The sequence below is a fragment of the Bidens hawaiensis genome, unplaced genomic scaffold, assembly GCF_021521415.1.
Source record: "Bidens hawaiensis isolate Kalapana, Puna unplaced genomic scaffold, B.hawaiensis_p1.1 tig00013865_1, whole genome shotgun sequence".
Lineage (NCBI taxonomy): Eukaryota > Viridiplantae > Streptophyta > Magnoliopsida > Asterales > Asteraceae > Bidens > Bidens hawaiensis.
The window spans coordinates 465,836-486,485 of record NW_027492185.1 but is presented as its reverse complement, the minus strand read 5'-3'; the positions used below and the strand labels follow the sequence as shown (position 1 = coordinate 486,485).

The 20,650-nt window shown below is 34.8% G+C and overlaps 2 protein-coding genes and 1 long non-coding RNA gene across 3 annotated transcripts; all 3 read left to right on the top strand.

The window, feature by feature from the left end:
• Positions 1-4,232: 4,232 nt before the first annotated feature.
• On the top strand, positions 4,233-7,511 carry LOC143545150 (guanosine nucleotide diphosphate dissociation inhibitor At5g09550-like). Its single transcript, XM_077037085.1, has 13 exons — positions 4,233-4,319; positions 5,137-5,199; positions 5,286-5,369; positions 5,460-5,567; positions 5,638-5,810; positions 5,918-6,032; positions 6,109-6,189; positions 6,257-6,319; positions 6,402-6,500; positions 6,575-6,699; positions 6,778-6,988; positions 7,092-7,166; positions 7,294-7,511. Exons 1-13 carry the CDS (start codon positions 4,233-4,235, stop codon positions 7,345-7,347), a joined length of 1,338 nt encoding a protein of 445 aa, XP_076893200.1. The 3' UTR covers positions 7,348-7,511.
• Positions 7,512-12,465: 4,954 nt separating this feature from the next.
• On the top strand, positions 12,466-13,029 carry LOC143545137 (F-box/kelch-repeat protein At3g06240-like). Its single transcript, XM_077037074.1, has one exon. It carries the CDS (start codon positions 12,466-12,468, stop codon positions 13,027-13,029), a length of 564 nt encoding a protein of 187 aa, XP_076893189.1.
• Positions 13,030-19,433: 6,404 nt separating this feature from the next.
• LOC143545148 (uncharacterized) lies at positions 19,434-20,650 on the top strand. The gene is made up of 3 exons (XR_013137373.1): positions 19,434-19,461; positions 19,505-19,690; positions 20,489-20,650. It is a non-coding gene; the product is annotated as an uncharacterized LOC143545148 (long non-coding RNA).

Sequence of the window (20,650 nt, the reverse complement as noted above, 5' to 3'; positions counted from 1 at the left end):
TGAAGTTTAAAGATCCAAGCTTTTTAGTGTATAAACGACCAAAAATGGTCGGGAAGCGTAGTGGGTGATATTGAACCATAGCAAGGGTGTTAAAATCGCTCGAAATGCCGATCAGAAACAAAAACAGCGGCTGTCTGGGCAACTTCGCCTTCATCTGGGCAACTTCGCCTTCAAAGCGATGAACTTCGCCTGCAAGCTAAGTTCGCCTGATGAACTTCTCCTGCAAGCTAAGTTCGCCTGATGGCAACTTCGCTGTAAAGTTAAGTTCGCCTAACTGGTAACTTCGCCTGAGGCCAAGTTCGCCTGATGACAACTTCGCCTGAAGCCAAGTTCGCCTGATGGCAACTTCGCTGTAAAGCTAAGTTCGCGTAGCTGGTAACTTCGCCTAGAGCTAAGTTCGCCCGAGGGTTAACTTCGCCTAAAGTCAAGTTCGATTAAAAAATAAATTAAAAATCTAATGAAAAATGTGTTAAGACAGTTAATGGAAATAAAATATTTCCAAGCTGACCTGGCAGCTCGACCCCAGCTAGGGGCTCTGCCCCTTGGACCCTGCTAGGGGCTGCCGCCCCTAGACCCCGCTGCCAGGGACGCTGCCCCCGGACCCCCGTTCGTTGTGGGTCATATAAAGATAGAAATACATTATGAGAAGTGATAGTTAATTGATACGTATAGTTGTTATACAGTCAGCCGTGCACAACTGAAGAAAGGGATTACGATTAACGGTGAACGTAACCGTGTTCAGGTGAGTTTCTAGCCCCATTTATGTGTTATGTTTTCGGGGCTGTGTGCATACTCAATATGTTTGTTAATACGCTTATCCTAAGAGATAAGTGTATGCCTTATGTGAATAATGTGAAATGTATGAATGATGGCTAGACGGTACGTGAACGATCTTCGGATATTGCACGTACTGTCAGGTTGTAACGCTAAGTTAAGGTAAGTATGATATGTATGCTTATGTGTTTGAATGTGATAAAGTTAATAAAAGAAGGAAAGGATGGTTGTATGGTTACGAAAAGGGTACCGAGCCCTAATAATACTCGAGGTATGATGTATGGTTGTATGGTAACAAAGAGGGAATCGAACCCTACTAATATTCGAGAACTAGGGAACCGAACCCTACTAATATTCGAGGAAAGAGGGAAACCGAGCCCTAATAATACTCGTGGAAAGAGGGAAACCGAGCCCTAATAATACTCGTGGAAAGAGGGTACCGAGCCCTAATAATACTAGAGGACGGAGGGTACCGAGCCCTAATAATACTCGAGGAAGGAGGGTACCGAGCCCTAATAATACTCGAGGAATGTAGGGCATAATGCTCTTTATAACGTAAGATATGAAAGTAAGTTAATACAAAAGAAAGTAAGAAAGTAAGAAAGTATGAAAGTATGAAAGTATGAATGAAAGAATATAATGTTATGTAAATGGTATGATTATGTGATTATCTAGAACTCACTCAGCGTAGCTGACTTTTAGTATGCACGCAGGTGAGTAGGATGAGGCAGCTCGCTTGAGGAGACACGTGGCACTGAACAAGAGTCTGGCATCTGAAGACTTATGATGTTTTAATTTTAATGTTTTAATATGAAAAACAAAGGATGTTTTAAGACAAGTTATGAAATATTGTAATGTTTTTTGAAAGTTTTATATTCCGCGTAAATGTTTTAATTAACTCTGATATTTAGAACTGTGTTTATAAGTAAATCCAACACGAAAGTAGGGTTACCGGTAACGGGGCCTTACATCATCAGTTTGGTTTCACTGGTTAAAACCAGAGCTGACCGTACATAATAAAATGTTAATTTTAATATTTACTTATTTAATATTATATATGTTTTATAATATATATTAGATAGTATTAAAAGATAGTTAAACAAAGTTTTATTTAATACGAGTAAACGCGTCTATTACAATTTTAATATAGCCAAATTTCCATTATGATTTTTTGTAATCTTTATTCTTGTTATGATTTTGTTTTCTATTTATTCTAATAAGGTTTATTATTTCTATGAACAAGGTTATCTTTGTTCATATTACGGTTATTTTAAGTAATTTAGTGGTTGGTTCTTAGTTTGAAGTGAATGTATAGACAAATTAATAATTCTTATTTTAAACTTAATTTATTATCGAAGTACAAACTACACGGGAACCTAATCATTGGTAATGGTTCGGTTTAGTTGTGTTTAATTTAAAACAATTCAGTTTTGGTTTCGACAATAAAAAACGTGTAAAGTTGGCTATTGGTTTAATTTAAAACCATCAAAACCGAACCACAAATGCTTCTGCATAAAATGTTTTTTTACTTCGAAAACTATAACAATATTGTAATCAAATTAAAGATAATAAAATGCTCGTTTTTATGGTGCCATTTATTCTAAAAAATATTAACGTATGAAAAAGTTATAACCGTTTATGTATCGTGGGGATAGTTGGGTTAAAAGTGAAAATAAATATATATATATATATATATATATATATATATATATATATATATATATATATGTATGTATGTATGTATGTAAAAGATTAATGTTTAATATTGTAACTATGAGGGATTCAAATCGTAATTATTTTGAATAAGTTTCAAATGCACGTGATATTTAGTGTGTTAATGACCCTTCTATCCTTGTTATAGGTTGTACCTCAGGCATTGAATGTTGTAAATTACTTAAAATATTCATCTTAATTTACCCTTATTTGATGTATTATATATAGTAAAGACTATGACGATAAAATGCAAATATCATTTATCTTACTTGATTAAAGATTTTAGAGAGATAGGGCAACTACTTTTTTATTTTACCTTTTATCCGACACCGCTTGTTATATCGACAAATTAGTGCATTCATAATTTATTCTTTATCTCTATCTATATAGTTACATTATAAAAATCAATAGCTTTTCTCTCTTATTTTTGATTACATAATATTTTTTTATATTTTTATTATTATCTTTTCTATCTTCTTCACTCACAACCACTTTCAAAAAAATATAAAAAAATAAACATTGTTTCTCAAATTTACTCTTGAACAATAACTTTTCTATCCCCTCATCTCACAACTATTTACAACCACCTCTAAAAAAAGGAGAATCACACTCATATAATTTAGAGGAAGGATTGTGAATGCTCTTACATAGTTTAATTTAGGTTTTTAGGACTTTAGAAGCTTGAATTGAATTGTAAGGGTGATGGTGTCTTATGTATTCTATGAAAGATTGTTAGATAAAATTTAACCTTTTAATTATATAGGTCGTATGACGTGTTATATTAACATATCATACGGGTCATACTGTTTGTATGGGTTGTATGAAGTGGTGTTCATTCAAATCATATTAGGTGTAACATGTGTTAGACTGATACAAAGCATACGACCCATATAACCATTTTATGTCCGCCATACAGCTTGTATGATAATAACAAATGATGCACTAGTCTCTTAAAACGGTGTGTCAAATGACAAAGATAATGGGTCGTGTTGGTTTCAAGTAATTAAGAGATTTGAGCATATGGTTACGGTTAAAACAATTTAGCTTTAAAAATCCATAAAAGTAAGAAATAAAAAGGACGAGACTCAAGTATATGCAACCATGGGATGTCTAACTGGGAGAGACAAGATGTGATTTCGATTTGCATCCTCTCAAGTGGCGATGCAAAGTCATGTCAAGTGCCACAATAAAAGCCACACATCAACCTCGGTTTTCGTCTCAAGCAAAAGCGCACGTGGGCAATGACGCTTTGCTTCCTTTTGGTGTACCACTTAACTCCCTATTCCTAAGGAATCGAGAACTTCTCCAGCGTATAAATAGTTCAGATTTTCTCTCTCTCTTATATATGACACAAAACTTTCATATTAAAGTATATTGTGGGTACGAAATCAATTATTGAATAATATAAAAAATTTAAGTATGATATGTACTTTTATTTATAAAATTGAAGTAAAATCATCTATGTTAATAGACCAGAGTCTTCTCTTATATAGGTTGGAAGTCGTCGCACCATTTCGTTGAATCGACACCACTATTCGTGAAAGAGTGTTAGTTGTAGGTTGCGATTGTCTACAATTATTCAATTACACCATCATTAATGTTTGTAAGCAAAACCCAACGAGGCAACGAGTAGTAACTTAGTTGTTGATAAGTAACCACTAATGAGTTTCTTGTTGATTAAAATCATTCCATTCCATTTCATCATCTATCTATTCATTTAATGTTCTGTGCATGTTAATGCTATTATGGATGAAGAGTATGACGTCATCGTTCTCGGCACCGGTCTCAAAGAATGTATCCTCAGTGGTCTCCTCTCCGTTGACGGCCTCAAAGTATATATACGCCCTAACAACATATATATATATAGCCTATGATATATACATGCAATTTACTGTGTTGATTCACATTATTTAGATCTCATTAATTCTATTGCTGTCGATTTAGGATTATGTTCATGGACATGAGTTTGATTTTGAAATTATGTATCAGATATTATACATTTAGGGGTGTAAAGTAGCCGAGTTGAGCCTGAGCTCGACCAGGCTCGAGGTCAGTTCGTTTCGAGCTCTTTTTCTAAACCTAGAGCTCTGCTCATGAGTTGTTTTTTCAAGCTCAGGCTAGCTTGTTTAAAAATTATAAATTAATTTATATACATTTTTTTATTGCTTTTATAAATTTTGAGAAAAAAAAAAACTTTAAACGAGTCTAAGGTCGGCTCGAGCTCGTATGTTATACCTTATATGAGCCAAAGATCGGTCGTGAAATAAAACTTAATAATACGCAAGGCTCGACGAGCCTAAACGAGTTTCCCATACAAGGCTCGACCTCGGGATCGATAACTAAACGTGCTTTAGTTAAGAGTTGGCTCAAGCTAAAAAAACTCGGCTTATCTCGAGTTGTTTATCGATCCGAGCTCGAGTAGCTTGCGAGCATCTCAGCTCGTTTGTATCCCTGATTATGATATACATGACTAGTATAACCTGGTATAGAAAAATAATTAGAGATCCTATTTTATTAGTTTAGGACTGAATCAGGTTAATGATTGGGGGTTGTAGAATTCAAGATTGAACATATGATGTAGTGAACATGAAATATATCATTTTAATTTGTTGTGAACTTGTATGATCATTGGTCTTATCATATGTAAAGGTACTACACATGGATAGAAACGATTACTATGGAGGCGAATCAACTTCACTAAACCTAAACCAGGTATAACATACAACTGAATGATTTATATAAACTATTATTTTTGCTGAATGACTCATTTGACAATAATATTTTTGTTCTGTATATAGCTATGGAAACGATTCAAGGATGGCGAAGCGCCTCCTGCAGAACTGGGCGCGAGCAAAGATTACAATGTCGATATGGTCCCCAAGGCATGACTAGTTTTATTTTTACTTGTAAAATGATTAAATGTTACATAATTTCATTCCATCACATCGCACTCGTCTTATTTTCGTTTGCAGTACATGATGGCTAATGGCACCTTAGTTCGTGTTCTAATTCACACCAGTGTCACAAAATACCTTAATTTCAAGGCGGTTGACGGAGGCTACGTGTTCAACAAAGGAAAGGTATGACTTGTGTGCATATTATTACCATCTACTCACAACACCATTTATAAATCTTTTGATTTTCTTTCAGGTTCACAAAGTACCAGCAACAGATGTGGAAGCGCTTAAATCTCCTCTCATGGGATTATTTGAGAAGCGTCGTGCTCGCAAGTTCTTCATTTATGTTCAGGATTATGATGATAGTGATCCCAAATCACATGAAGGGATGGATCTCACAAAAGTACCGGCAAAAGATCTCATTTCGTACCATCTTATCCTTCCCTTTTTTCATTAACCGATTAAATCATCAAAAGCATGTTCTTTTATATTCATTGATGCCATTTTCACATTTTTTGACTTGTTCTATGTAGGAAAAAATATGGACTAGATGATCATACAGTCGATTTTATCGGGCATGCATTGGCACTCTACAGGGATGACAGTTATTTGGACCAGCCAGCCATAGATTTAATCAAGAGAGTTAAGGTCAGGAATCCAACTTCAACACATTAAAACAAACCTGCAACTTTTGATATAACTTTCCAACTTCTGTGTTGAATAGCTTTATGCAGAGTCATTAGCCCGATTTGCAGGCGGTTCCCCATATATTTACCCACTCTATGGATTAGGAGAATTACCTCAGGTACAATACCATTAAGAGAATTTAAATACTTTTACCTATTTAACCGAATCTGATAAATATTTACCAGGCGTTTGCTCGTCTAAGTGCGGTCTATGGTGGGACCTACATGCTTAACAAACCAGAATGCAAGGTAATCCACTAACATGTGAATAAACTTGTTTTAGATAAAAAGACATAATGCATATGATTAGAGGCATTGAAATATATGACAGGTAGAGTTTGAAGATGGAAAAGTAGTCGGTGTGACATCAGAAGGAGAAACTGCAAAGTGCAAAAAAGTAGTATGTGACCCCTCGTATTTGCCCGATAAGGTAAACCGTTACCAACTACTTTTCATTTGATTATCTTTTTCATTAGAAATACTATATCGTGTTTGTTACAACAGGTAAAGAAGGTCGGTAAAGTAGCTCGTGCTATATGCATCATGAGTCATCCCATCCCAAACACTAATGATGCTCATTCAGGCCAAGTTATTCTACCTCAGAAACAGCTAGGCCGTAAATCCGACATGTATGTATAATGTATTTCAAGATTTACATTTTTAACCTTGAATGGATATGGAAAATTACCCTAATGCCATTGTTTCAGGTATCTGTTCTGTTGCTCGTATTCTCACAATGTAGCCCCAAAAGGTAAATTCATAGCTTTTGTAACCACAGAAGCCGAGACAGATAATCCCGAGACAGAATTGAAGCCTGGGATCTATTTACTTGGACCTGTGGACCAAATCTTCTTTGACACGTATGACAGATATGAACCTGTTAACCAGGGTGAAGATGATAACTGTTTCATATCTACTGTGAGTATTGGATTTTGCATGAAAGATAAAAAAAAGTCGTTCACTTCCTACTTATTATTATTATTATTACTTCAGATATGATTAATTCTCATGTGTCCTACAGAGTTACGATGCCACAACGCATTTTGAGTCCACGGTAGAAGATGTGATTGCCATGTATAGCCGCATAACCGGAAAGGTAAACCTTATTACACATATTTTTTTCTTAAATACATTTATTCACTGATGAATACAGTGTGACTATTATTTTCACACATTCATTAAAACAAGGATTGATTAATGTATTTGATGGTGTAATGTCACAGACTCTTGACTTAAGTGTTGATCTAAGTGCTGCAAGTGCTGCGGGCGACGAGTAGCAGTATCAGAATCGGTCTCTATGTTGGACATCACATTTCGATCATCTACTTTTTTTATCACATACTGAAGAATCTATGACTCTAATTGGAATTAGTTATTAGTGTGTATTTTCCCTTCCAGCAACAATATCTTGGTTGAATAATGATTTGCTTGAAATGGCACTTTAAATCAATAAATTTAGGCAATTTCTTTGGTTTAAATTCAAAACAGTGATTCTTTTCAATGCACAGAAACACATCTAATAACATTTCGTTGAACATCTTCTGTACATCCATTAGAAGTTCCATTTCATACACACTTTAAATATTTAAAACATGGAATTTTGATGCAAAAGTTCTAATTCTTCTTTCTTTATCTAGGGAGCTTCTTCGTGTTGATTATCCAATAAACTTTTTTTCCAAGTTCATAATGAATATTTATTGTAACATTATGAAAATTTCGAGTTCAAAATGCCAACTTTCTAAAGTGAAGAGACTGAAATTACCAAAAATCCAAACCTGAGGGTTAAAAGTGAAAATATTGTTTTCCTGACCCATCGCGCTACGCGATGAGTCAGAAGAGACTCCCATCGCGTATCGCGATGGGGTGTCTGACAAAGTGTGACACGTGTGCCACGTGGCACACGGTGGCACTATGTGCTGCCACGTGTCACCACGTGGCAACACTGCTGCCACGTGTCGCCACATGTCGCCACGTGGCGCGGCGCCTGGCCGGGCGTACGTCGCGGTACAGCCAAAGGACCCATCGCGGTACGCGATGGGATTCAAATTTTTGCCTATAAATAGCGACCATGGGCACTTCATTTCTGCACATCATTTCAGCTCTCAACTCTCTCTCTAAACATCTCTCTAGGTTTTATATTATTACCTCGATAAACGTACCATATTTTCTCGTAAAGCGTGTCCCGAACCTTCATTTGTGTACCAACGTTTCCTCGAAGTTCGTGCCACCCTCCACCCACATACGATCAAGAAGGTGTTGTTGTAATGGCGAGGAGTCTCGATATACGTGCCGACGAGTGTTGAAGTTGGCATATCAAAGTTGATCAAAGAAGTAAAGCAGCGTCGGAGTGCTGCTCAATTTCGTAGGGTTTCCAATACGCCACTAAGGTTAGGCGTAATAACGAATTCAATATTATATTAAAGGCTTAAGCCCTAAGTCGAGGTTATACTCGATACCTCGATAAAAGAAATACAAACATAACAAAGAAAAGAATAAAGAAATGTTGTGATAGATAAAATATATATTTGTGTGCAAATATATATATATATATATATATATATATATATATATATATATATATTCTTTGTTATGAAATTATTATTTAAGTAATAAGAGTATTCTTAAATAATAAAAGAAAATATTACATTTCTTAGAGAAGAAGAAACGTCAGGTTTCTATATAAACTGAAGGTTTATAATTTACATTTAAACTAAAGGTTTTCAAGTAAAAGAAAATGAACTAAAGGTTCATCGAGGTTGAGATATAAAGACTAAAGGTCTTAAGCCGGATCATGTATCCGACTAACAAATATTTATACTCGTACTATAGGTGCGAGATAAAGAAGGGAAAGGCCCTTGGACGGTGAGTGAAGTCGATCCTAAAGCGAAAAGGTGAATACGCCCCCAAACTTTTAAACTTGTTTTCAAATGAGACAAACTTGTTATATGAAATTGTTTAAAAGGAACTATGTGTTCCTAAAACCGTTATAACTATGGGTATGAACCTAGCCCTCAGACAGTGGTATACGTATGTTTGGATCCTTACATAGGTGGTACTATGCGATGTATGGGCATGATCGCACCACCCTTGGTCGTAGGACGCTCTCCTGCAGGGAGTACGACCTTATGTGTATATTTACGGGTACTTAATTAAGTCGAACGTTGCGGTGTTTGTTGAGGTGACCTAGCGTAGAGGCTCTAGTTTATAATGTGTTATTTGACTTTATTGTTCCTAAGCCACGTTGGGCCGAGGCAGGCGTAGTCTCGAGGGGTAATAAAGTAAAAGAAGTTATTTTGCGTCAGCGTGTTCACCAGCATTCGTTGCTGACGTATTTTCTTACATTTTGCAGGTGAACAAGTTTAGCGCTTGGAGTGTCGAACCGCTATTGATATATCCGATGGCTCGGATTCATTTTGTAAACTTAATATGGTGATTTGTAAATATTAAACAAGTAAATATTTTGTAACAACTTAAACAAGTGTTTATAATCCCGTCTTTTATATAAGTTACATTTTTTATCCTTAAAGTTTTATAAGCCTTCCGCAAATTAACGCAACTCTGATCTATTTACAATTACGATACCAACTATTGAGTCACGCTCCTAGGCCCTAGACGGAGGTGTGACATTTACCGACACTGCTTCTCTTTTGAACGTTTAGATCTTTATTCTTTCAAATAAATTTGGTGTATAAACTGAAAACAGAGTATTTGTTTAAAAATGCATTGGAAAATTAGAAAAAGAGTACTCACCTTTCACCTTCGACTTTCCCATTCGCCAACCATAAGTCCATAACACCCCTTTAGTGAATGTGAAAATTCAGTTTCCTCGTTGACGCATGTGTGACACTATTTTTACCTTCACATTCACCGACCACAACATATTCTTATGATCACATATTCATATATTCTCAACGGGCCTAAATTTCAAAACATGCATGTTATAGCGAGTGGAAGAGAAAACCCAAAATGTAACGTCTTAATTAATGTGACCGCTTCTAGTACGGACTTGGGTGGTATGATCTATTTGATAGTTGACACACGTATTTTACTCGATGCTAAAGAACCAAAACAAAAAAGATTGGCGATTAGATAAATATAACCAGAGAATAGATTAGTTTGCTACAGAAAATTAATTATACTTTTGGAAGATAACTGTCAAGCAAAATTAAGAATCAAAATATAAAAATTTAAATTTACCCCCTTTTAAATAACTCGCAATGAAACCTATGCAAAAGAATTTTTAAAAGAGAAAATTACGATTTGCCTCCTTGTGTTAAATCGGCAGGGGCACCATGAATCCCTGAAAACTAAATTTCGGGTGTTGTACCCATATGTTTTTTATAATTGTGACATAAGTCCCTGGTTGAGCGTATTGAACCCATGTTTTTAAGTTGACCGTTAGTTGATCGTTTGGTTCAAGGGCACTTTAGTAATTCGATAAATAATCATAATAATTGTTAATAATAATAACAATAATAATAATATTAATAATAATAAGAAGAAGAAGAACAACAACAACAACAACAAATATCATCAACATCATCTCACAACCTCCTCCTCCGTCGCCACCGTCCACCGGAAAACTTTCCACCACCAAACCCAAACACGAATCACATTCAATTCAAACTAAACATCATCCTCATCCAGATTTAAACCCCTAACCACATGGGTTTTATACAAAAATTAAAAAAAAAAAACATAGATATAAGGTGTGTGAATGATTAGAAGCTACGATGAAAGCTACACGACGACGGGGAGGTGAAATGGAGATACAGGGACGGCGACGGGAGGTAGTGTGGCGACGGACGGGAGCGGTGGTGTGGCGACGGGAGCGGGGTGCGGCGACGAAATGGTGGTGACGGCGGCGATGACGGGATGCGGGTGAAGTGGGGAAGAAGATAGGTGTTATAAATATAAGCTTCTGGCGAGGTCTAGGGTTCCGGCGATTCCGGGTGAAGTGGGCTGAAGTCGGTGCTCGAAGTCGGCAACGAGGAAGATGACAGTGGTGTGTGGTGGAGGGTTTGAGTGGTGGATACAGTGGTGTGTGGTGGATATGGTGTTCTTGATAAAGATATGAGTTCTTGATAAAGATATGAAGATGATGATAATTGCGTTGTTACTATTATATGTTTTGTATAAGATTTATTTGTTTTTCGGGTTTGGGTTTGGGTTATTAGCCAACGATTTTCTGGGATTGTGTTTGTGTTGAAGATGAAAATGAATGGGATGATGAAGATGAAGGGTATAATGGTCATTTAACCAATTATTAACACTGTAGGGAGCATTTCGAGCATTATAAAAAAACATATGGGTACGATACCTGAAATTTAGTTTTTAGAGGTTCATGGTGCCCCCGCCGATTTAACACAAGGAGGCAACCGTAATTTTCTCTTTTTTAAAACTCTAAAAGCTTAAACGGGTTAGCGTATCAACCTAGCTAATTATTTTTGTGTCATATTTCGGGTCATGTCATGAATTATCGACCTTAATCACACATGGCCAAAAAGACTTGACAACTTGAGAATACTCACGAAACATAAAGCTACGATTGAGTCTCGAAAAATAACCATGAACTTGAGAATACTCACGAAACATAAAGCTGCTATTGAGTATCGAAAAATAACCATGATCACGAACCTCATATATTAACCGTCAACTGCCTCCCTGGACTTGAACGAAAAAAAGCTGAACCTTCACCCATACGTCAACAACTTTAATGAACAATCGATCAATGGAAGATTTCATAAACTTAAACTGATAAAAATCAATGCCAACTAATACCAAAGGTTCGCTAGTAAACGTGATTAAATTCACTCAAATCCTAAATAACAAAAACCCGTGTAAATTATGATTCTCAGGAACATCTTAAATAAATGAATTCCAGGTATTTTTTTAATATAAGACGCACCTGTTTCTAAACTCAAGTCATTTCCCTCAACTCTCAAAGATCATCAGGCATCATATTGGTTGAATTCAATTTTATAAGATAAAGTTAGTTATTTAGAACTTTTAATATTTCTAAGGTGTTTGCGATCATAAACAAAACAATATATAGGTCAATCTGGGCTTGGTCCAGCAAGGATCCAGGCCCGTTTACTAGGCCTGGCCCCACCAGCTTGGGGGTAATATTAAATTATTAATACTAATAACCCATTAACCCTAAACCCAACTTCTTGTTCAATTCATTCACTCCTAGTCCTGCGTGTATTAACTAGCTAGGGTTCCAATGGCAGACGTTGTGCCATCTGATGTGGTTGAGCAGATACTTGTACGACTGGACGTCAAAGATCTAATCCGATACAAGAGCGTTTGTAAGCCATGGCACTCTCTTATATCCAGTCCTCGTTTACAACAATGATCGTAACAATCGCCAACTCGGACATAGATGGATCTGTATGGGGAGAGGTGTAGATCATGCAAAGGACTCGGAACGATCATTACGTGTTGCTGGCTCTTGTAATGGTCTGGTATGTGTTTCTCTTGAATTTGAATTTGGTGAACCTTCTGAATTTGATGAACCTCCAGAAGTTGATGAACTTGCACCTCCTGAAGTTGATGAACTTGCAATTACCAATCCTTTGACTAGAGAGGTGAAGATACTACCAATGCCGCGACCCTATCCGCCCGAAGTTCCAGTGAACGTATGTTGTGGTTTTGGTTATGATTCCTCTCTAGATGATTACAAGGTTATAGTAGGCTTCACGAAAACGCATGGCCAAAAGCGGACACTTTTTCATGTCTTCACGTTGAAATCGAATACTTGGAACGTTATCGGAGAAATCAAGTATGGTTGTACTTATGATACCTTTGGTGCCTTTTGTGGTGGAGCTCTTCATTGGTTTATGGAATGTGATGCAGATCAGAAAGTTATTATTTCTCTAGATTTAACTACACTGGAGTTTAAAGAAACCCCCGACCTAAATGTGACTTCGATGACGAACGCAAGCTCGGGGTTATAGACGAATGCCTATGTATATATCCATCGTTGTTCTCCCGTATGCCTGGTAACAAATGGGTGATGAAAGAAAACAAGTGGGAGCTATATTTTTATGATGATCATGGTGAGACCGAGTATGATATTCTACACGTCGTAGAGGAATCAGAAAAGACGACTAATGTGTTCAGTGTTGATGATGGTAAAAAAATGTCCGCTGGATACTTAATCTTTGCTAATGTATTTGTCAAAAGCCTCGTATCTCCCCATAATAATTATGAGGGACAAAAGAGGAATGATAATGACTAGGAACAAGACACGACGTCAAGGTTCACTGATAGGGGAAGGCTCATGTACATTTTGTTCTTAACATGAGTACATAGGAAATAATGCCAATTTATTTAAAAATGCGAACTTAAGAAACAATACCAACTACAATACCAATCTACATAAACAATGACATATAATAACAAAGAAAAGAATCTAAAAACTACAACAAAAGAATCAAAATCAAGAACAAAATAATAACAGCATATACCAACAAATACTTATAACAACAAAAGAAAACATCTAATAATAACAACAAAATATAAATAAGCAAATACTTATAACGTCTCATAATTGAAAATTAGCAAATACGAACAAAAAATAGCAGCAAACACCTATAAAAATAAACCTAATCATAACAACAAATTGGTTCTCACCGTTTTCATGTTAAGAATAAAATGTATTTGATCATGTTTCTATACTGATATACTAAAATGTCCTAATTTTTGTTTATATATACTTGCAATGCAACAGGGCAGCAAGGTAATGAGAGTGTTAAAAGCGGTGTCAAGGGCAACATAAGAAAGACGAAGAGGTGTATAAAAAGCCACTCGTATGGATGTAAGACCTTCTCTAACGCAAATCACTCGTCTCATATGGCTGGTGGTGGCTGTTTATATTTTGTTATCCGATATTAATAAATTGGATGGACATGGTTATTTATGTTATATTTTCATATCACTATTTCTTCCTATAGTTTCTTTTATAGACATGATCATGTGCCATGAACGTTTCAATGAAATGCTACTTTGAATGCAAATACTAAACTTATAACTTTGTTATCTTATGGTTAATAGTTTAGAAATATAAGTCTTGTTTTTTTTCTTTTAAATTGATCACCTTTATTGAAGCTAATTTAATTGGAACACGTTTCAAAATGAAGTTTTTTTTGCTAAATCAATTGACACGAACCAATTAAAGAGAAGCTTTTTCTAAACAAATCAAACCAGATACGGCATGCTATGCATATGTGACCCAAATGAACCAAAGTGATGTATCTAACAAATTCTGCCACGACATAAGCTATGCCTTTGTACTCGGCTTCAGCACTAGACGTGGACAATATTGTCTGCTGTTTAGAATATTACAAGACCAGGTAATCAGATTTTCACCCGGATATACCCCAAGAATCCAGACACCTTTAAATAGTTTACTAGGCCAGGCCAAACCAAACAACTCATCTATAAATAGTAAGAAGTTTATATACCCGAACGTTGTGGCACAAAATGAACACGAACAGTGTTACATGATATGCCAAAGTTGATCCTTAAAACACAGCTACAGTTTGTTTCTGACTCTCAAATTAAACCTATTGGGACTAATCAAACCATTTTTCTCCTATCAAAAACAAGTTTAAACTTTAGAAACAAAAAATGCCCAAACCATCCAACTCCAAAATATATACCCTTTCATTAGTGCAACCAAGCCGCATGATGCATATATAAACTAAATTCTTAACGACCAGTTGGAGGCTCCACTTGCCTTAGCCTTTTCTTCTAGCTAGACCTTCCGATTCTGATATCCAGTAAAAAAGGAAACGGGCGATAAGCATTAAGCAATATACATTGTGCTTTTTCTACAAATTTGCTTATTTATTCCGTGTAGTAATTTTTTTGTCTTTCATGCAAAGAATAATGGTTTGTGTGACATTTTAATACATGCATGTATGGTGGTTTTAAATTGACAATCAGTCCAACATAATGCCATAAACACCAAGGAACTTACTTGACCAACATCCACGGTAAAGCAAACAACCTCACAACCATCGTTTAATTTCATGTATAGAAATACATCTAATGAAATTTCGTCAAACACCCGTGCATCCATACGAAGTTCCATTTCATACGCAAAAGTTTAATAAGTTAGAGCACTAAATTTGGATCATTTTAATTTATTATAATATCGACATACGATGTAATAATTGTTATTTAAAATAAACAATTTGTATTTTTTTTCTAATCCTAATATAAATATTTAATTGAAGTATATATATATAAACTTTTTTTCTTGAATGGCAGGAGGATCTGGATCACATGTAACCTACTCTTTTGGGGCCATGCCCAAGGTCGACTCATTGAGTGTCGTGAGACCATACCTCCTGATGTGCGGAACCGGGTAGAATCTGTTAACCATTGCCCCTTTTCGGGTCCGAACCTTGGAATAAAACCTTTATTCGTATCTTCACCCAATGTCTTTCAAACCGGCCCAAGTGGGAATCGAACTCGTGTCTACACTTATCAGGGAGCGCAGGCCTAACCACTAGACCAATTGTTGAGGACCATATATATTGTTCCAATAAACGTGTTGTTCCAGACACGCAAACCGACCCACGCCAGACCGTTCCAGACCCATCACGTGAGAGGTAAATCAGCCTTACTCAACAGCAAGGCGATTGGCGCTTAGGATCGGTTTCGAACCCACGACCTCTAGGTTATTGTTCCAAGTCTTACGCCCCCTTAACCAATTGAGCTACACGGCGGGGATAGAGGACTATATATAAAGGAAAATTTTTTATAAATAGGAAATACTAATGGGGTGTAATGGTTTATAGGAGAGAAAATTTTTTTTTGAGTTTCTAGGTGTTCCGCCATTTCAAATGGCGGAACCGACCATGGAAGCATAACCTGACAGAAGTTGTCTGGTGACATGGACGTTAATTTGGTGTTCCGCCATTTCAAATGGCGGAAGCCAAATAAAAACCACATGTTCCGCCATTTCAAATGGCGGAACACAATTTTCACCCCTTTTAGGCTACCAATGTTTATTTTTATCACTTCAGCCATTTGAAATGGAGGATGTGAACAGTACCGACAATTATGACACATGACATAACTTTCTGCCGGCGGAAGTGAACAGTGCTATTATGACATCTTTTTGTCTATATGTTTTTGAACCACACATTTTACTTACCCTCACTATTCACTCTTGTCATTTCAAATGGTATAAGTGAACAGTAGAATATAATAAAAAATATTATAGGTTTAAAAAAAGTATATTTTAAATAGCTAATTTATTTTTTTAATTTTCTCTACATATCTAATATTTTTTTGAAAATGACAAATAGGTGTTTTAATGTTAACGGGTTTTATCTCATCGCACTCTCATGTCTTCGGGCGAGTCTTTACGGTCGAACCATACCTATAATTTGTTTAGTAACCATACCTATAATTGAAATACTTTATAATAAAAATATCATATAATATAGAATTTTTATGACACTTTTGACAAGACTGTCCTGGATTTTTACGACACTATTCACTCATGCTATTTCAAATTCTATATTATATGGTATTTTTATTATAAAGTATTTCAATTATAGGTATGGTTACTAAACAAATTATAGGTATGGTTCGACCATAAAGACTCGCCCGAAGACACGAGAGTGCGATGAGATAAAACCCGTTAACAATAAAACGCCTATTTGTCATTTTCAAAAACATATTATATATGTAGAGAAAATGAAAAAAATAAATTAGCTATTTAAAATATACTTTTTTTAAACCTATGATATTTTTTATTATATTCTACTGTTCACTTATGCCATTTGAAATGGCAAGAGTGAATAGTGAGGGTAAGTAAAATGTGTGGTCAAATAACATGCAGACAAAAAGGTGTCATAATAACACTGTTCACTTCCGCCATTTGAAATGGCGAAAGTGAATATGTGGTCAAAAAGGTGGAGAAAGTTATGTCATGTGTCATAATTGTCGGTATTGTTCACATCCGTCATTTCAAATGGCGGAAGTGAATAGTGTTGGTCAACACCCCTCGTCAGATGTGTCAGGATTTACACTATTCACTCACGCCATTTCAAATGGCGGAAATGATAAAAATAAATAGGGGTAGCCTAGAAGGGGTGAAAATTGTGTTCCGCCATTTGAAATGGCGGAACATGTGGTTTTTATTTGGCTTCCGCCATTTGAAATGGCGGAACACCAAATTAACGTCCATATCACCAGACAACTTCTGACAGGTTATGATACCATGGTCGGTTCCGCCATTTGAAATAACATAACACCTAGAAACCCAAAAAAAAATTCTCTCTCCTATAAACCATTACACCTCAATAATATTTCCTATTTATAAAAAATCCTACTATACTATTAAAACAAATTAGATAAATTATCTAAAATTATCTTTTACTTCTCTATTTTTCTTACCAATTAAATAAATTAAAAATAAATTTTATTCCTAATAGTTAAAATCTTTAATGTATTCATTTAAGTCAATATACCGGTTTCTAATTTTAGATTTTAACTACTTTTTTATTTTGAGAGTTACATATAATTTGTAACTAACAATCACTTAAAATAAGAACAAATTCATTAATAAATGTAGATTGTTATCTTTTTTTAATGTTCACATCTAATTAGTTAAAATTGGACCAAATTCATCAATAAATGAAATTTCATTTAAGTTTTTAGTTTAAATTATCATCAAAGTTTATAGTAATTAGATTTTATTTATTTATTATGAACAATAATTTTGTTTTACATATGTTATTATTAACAAAAATCTCGATCATTCTTTTTAATTCGTAATAAATATAGTTGAAAATTAATTTTTCAACCTACTCAATATTATATAAAATACACTGTATACTACAATATATTGATTTGGTTAAACAAATTAAACAATCATAATGATTCTTTCAAAAAAAGAAACTTAATTTATGCAAATTAAAATACAAACAAACTTTTCATAATTTATTGAATTATCTTCCTGTATAATAAAAGATATCAAGTTTCGACACATGTCACACATTCAAGAATTTTAAACACGTGTCAAACTTACAGGCAATTTGCTTATGTGTCGTGATAGGCTGCTTCTTTGAAGCTGCACATGTCTCACGGGTCGGGTTTATCAAAAATAGTTTGCAAAAAAATACGGATCATAAAAGTCACTTTCTCTTTCATCCATTATTATTTAGAAACATCCTACCTTTGAAAGTTTAATCATATCCAGATTTCAAATTTCAAATTTTAAAACCTTGTCTGTGTTCTTCAATGAATGAAGCTTTTAACCCTAAAAACTATATTTGTTCTTGATATTTGAAGATCTAACGTTAGACTTTCAATCCACCTTTATTGTTGCTGTAATGTAAGTATTTCTTGTCATTTAATGGCTGCTTTTAGGTTGTCTCTTTAATTCACTATAGCTATTATATCAACATTTGAATAACTAATTGCTGAATTTGAAAGGTTATGGCAATGAAATCCATTATGCCCCAAAGGAGTGGACTGGTCAGATTACTGCTCCTAATGGTGAAATCCACCTTGCCGTCAATGATCAGGCAAACACAAAATGTGTCAGGTATTAATAATACTGTTCTATCTAATTCAAAACCATTTCGTGCTTAATGTTTGGGGGTTAATGGTAAAATAATTTCTTAGTGTATAGCTCATAAAGTTTACATCTTTATAAACAAAAAGGTTCAATATTTTTGTGTTTTCTTTCAATCTAGGGGTTAAACATTAGTGGTGTCACGGTCCAGTTCTAACAAGTTTTAGGTCAAACCTTCAACCAAACCTTTAGTAATGGTTTTTTATTATCAAAAATCAAAACCAAACCGTTGAAATTTAAAACCAAATCGACCCATTTGTAACAATTTGGTTTCGGTTTGGTTGCACAGTTTGAACTTTGTTGGGTCTCTTCAAAAATGCATAATATATTGTCACCGCTGTGTTTATGGTTAGCAATTTTCTAGATCGAAGCATGGAAGGTTAAAGCTAAACTAGATTGAAGCATACTTCCTAAGTGCAAATCTCAGCTAAGTAAGTTTTCTTTTTTCATTCATATGCTGACTTTTCACTTATGTTTTAGTTTTCGCTTTTAAATTTGATAATCAAATCCCAATTAGGTAGAATGATTACTATCAGAAAAGCAACTTATGACATACTGAAGTTAACTATGACAAATATTGTTAGATATTCTACTAGCGTTATAGTTTTGTGCATCATTGTTATATATTCATGGTTTATCTAAGTATTGTATTTATTGATATGTTGCGGTAAATAAGAGGTTGTTACACTCCTTGAGACTTTGGGCTGCGTCTTTAAATTTTTAACTCAGACATGCTAATGAAGTACAAAGGTGCTTACTTTGACATGGTAAATGTATGCAACAAATTGTAAAAATTACATGCTTACAACATTAAAAGCTAAAAATTAAAGTTGCACCTGTTAAGAGATTCTAAATGTTTAATGTTTATTTAAAAATTAATAATTTCCTTTTATTTCAGTGGGAGACACATACCATGCTCCTTATTGGAATAAGTCTAAATCAAATAAGCTCATTACCGGCCCACTGCAATGGGCCTTCCAGTTGCAATTGGAGCATATATTTAGACATTCATTTTTGTATGTCATCTTTTTAACACTCTTTGTTAATATGTCCTACGCAATAGAGGTGGCAAGAGGGCGGGTTGGGTAACGGGTCATTGTTGGGACCGTGTTGGCACACATTTTTATGTCCATTGTTTTCTTCAATTAGTTTATCCAATTAAGATAACACATAGTTTAAATTAAGATAACGCGGTTTGGGCGGGCTTAGGTGGTGGCAAGGCATATGATTTCATGTAAGCTATTTTTGAATAATTTATTGATTCAGTAAAGTTTGTTAACTTGATAATGTCTTGGATCTGCTTCACTTCTGGTCAGTAAAGTTAATTAAGTTGATAATTGTCCTAATGAAAAAACCATTGAAGTTAAAGCAGTCGATGCCCACTGTAACGCACATTGTGCATATAAAAGGAGTAGCACTAAAGGTAATTTATTATGTATTACCTTTAAAATAAATTATCTTTAAACATTAAATATAGTTAGCGTAATTCAGGGTAAAGATGGAAAACAGTTTCGCTTGTGGATTTTATAAGAAATTGTAAAGAGAAAATAACATAGGATCTTGCAATCATGATTCATGAATCCAAGTATGTTAATTTGAATTGAAATTAAATTTAGAAAAATGTGTTTTAGAAATGTCTTAAATTTCCAGGCTTAGTTGGGGAGCACTATGAACGCAGAAGATTTCATTGATGCCATAGCGAACAAGCTTAAGTCAATGCTTGTCGGGAAATAATCACTATAGTATTATTAAACTTTTTATTGACAATTTAGTTAATGTTATCATGAAATGAGTCATATTTTGCTGAATTGCAGGTGAAGCGCATGATGATTGGTTGAGCAAGAAGATTTATATGACTTGGTACTTTGTTGAGTCACCTTCATAGGTCAATGGTGGATTAGTATTATCCAGCAATTGGTATATAAATGGTCATTCTTATGTTAAAGAGTTGATTAGTTTTGTTATCTACAAAGTAC

Bases quoted from the DNA above. Each gene is read 5' to 3' on its own strand.
- LOC143545150 (XM_077037085.1), top strand. From the start codon at position 4,233: ATGGATGAAGAGTATGACGTCATCGTTCTCGGCACCGGTCTCAAAGAA. The intron at 5,200-5,285 runs GTATAACATACA...TTCTGTATATAG, and splicing joins CTTCACTAAACCTAAACCAG to CTATGGAAACGATTCAAGGA. The intron at 6,501-6,574 runs GTAAACCGTTAC...TTGTTACAACAG, and splicing joins CCTCGTATTTGCCCGATAAG to GTAAAGAAGGTCGGTAAAGT.
- LOC143545137 (XM_077037074.1), top strand. From the start codon at position 12,466: ATGGGGAGAGGTGTAGATCATGCAAAGGACTCGGAACGATCATTACGT.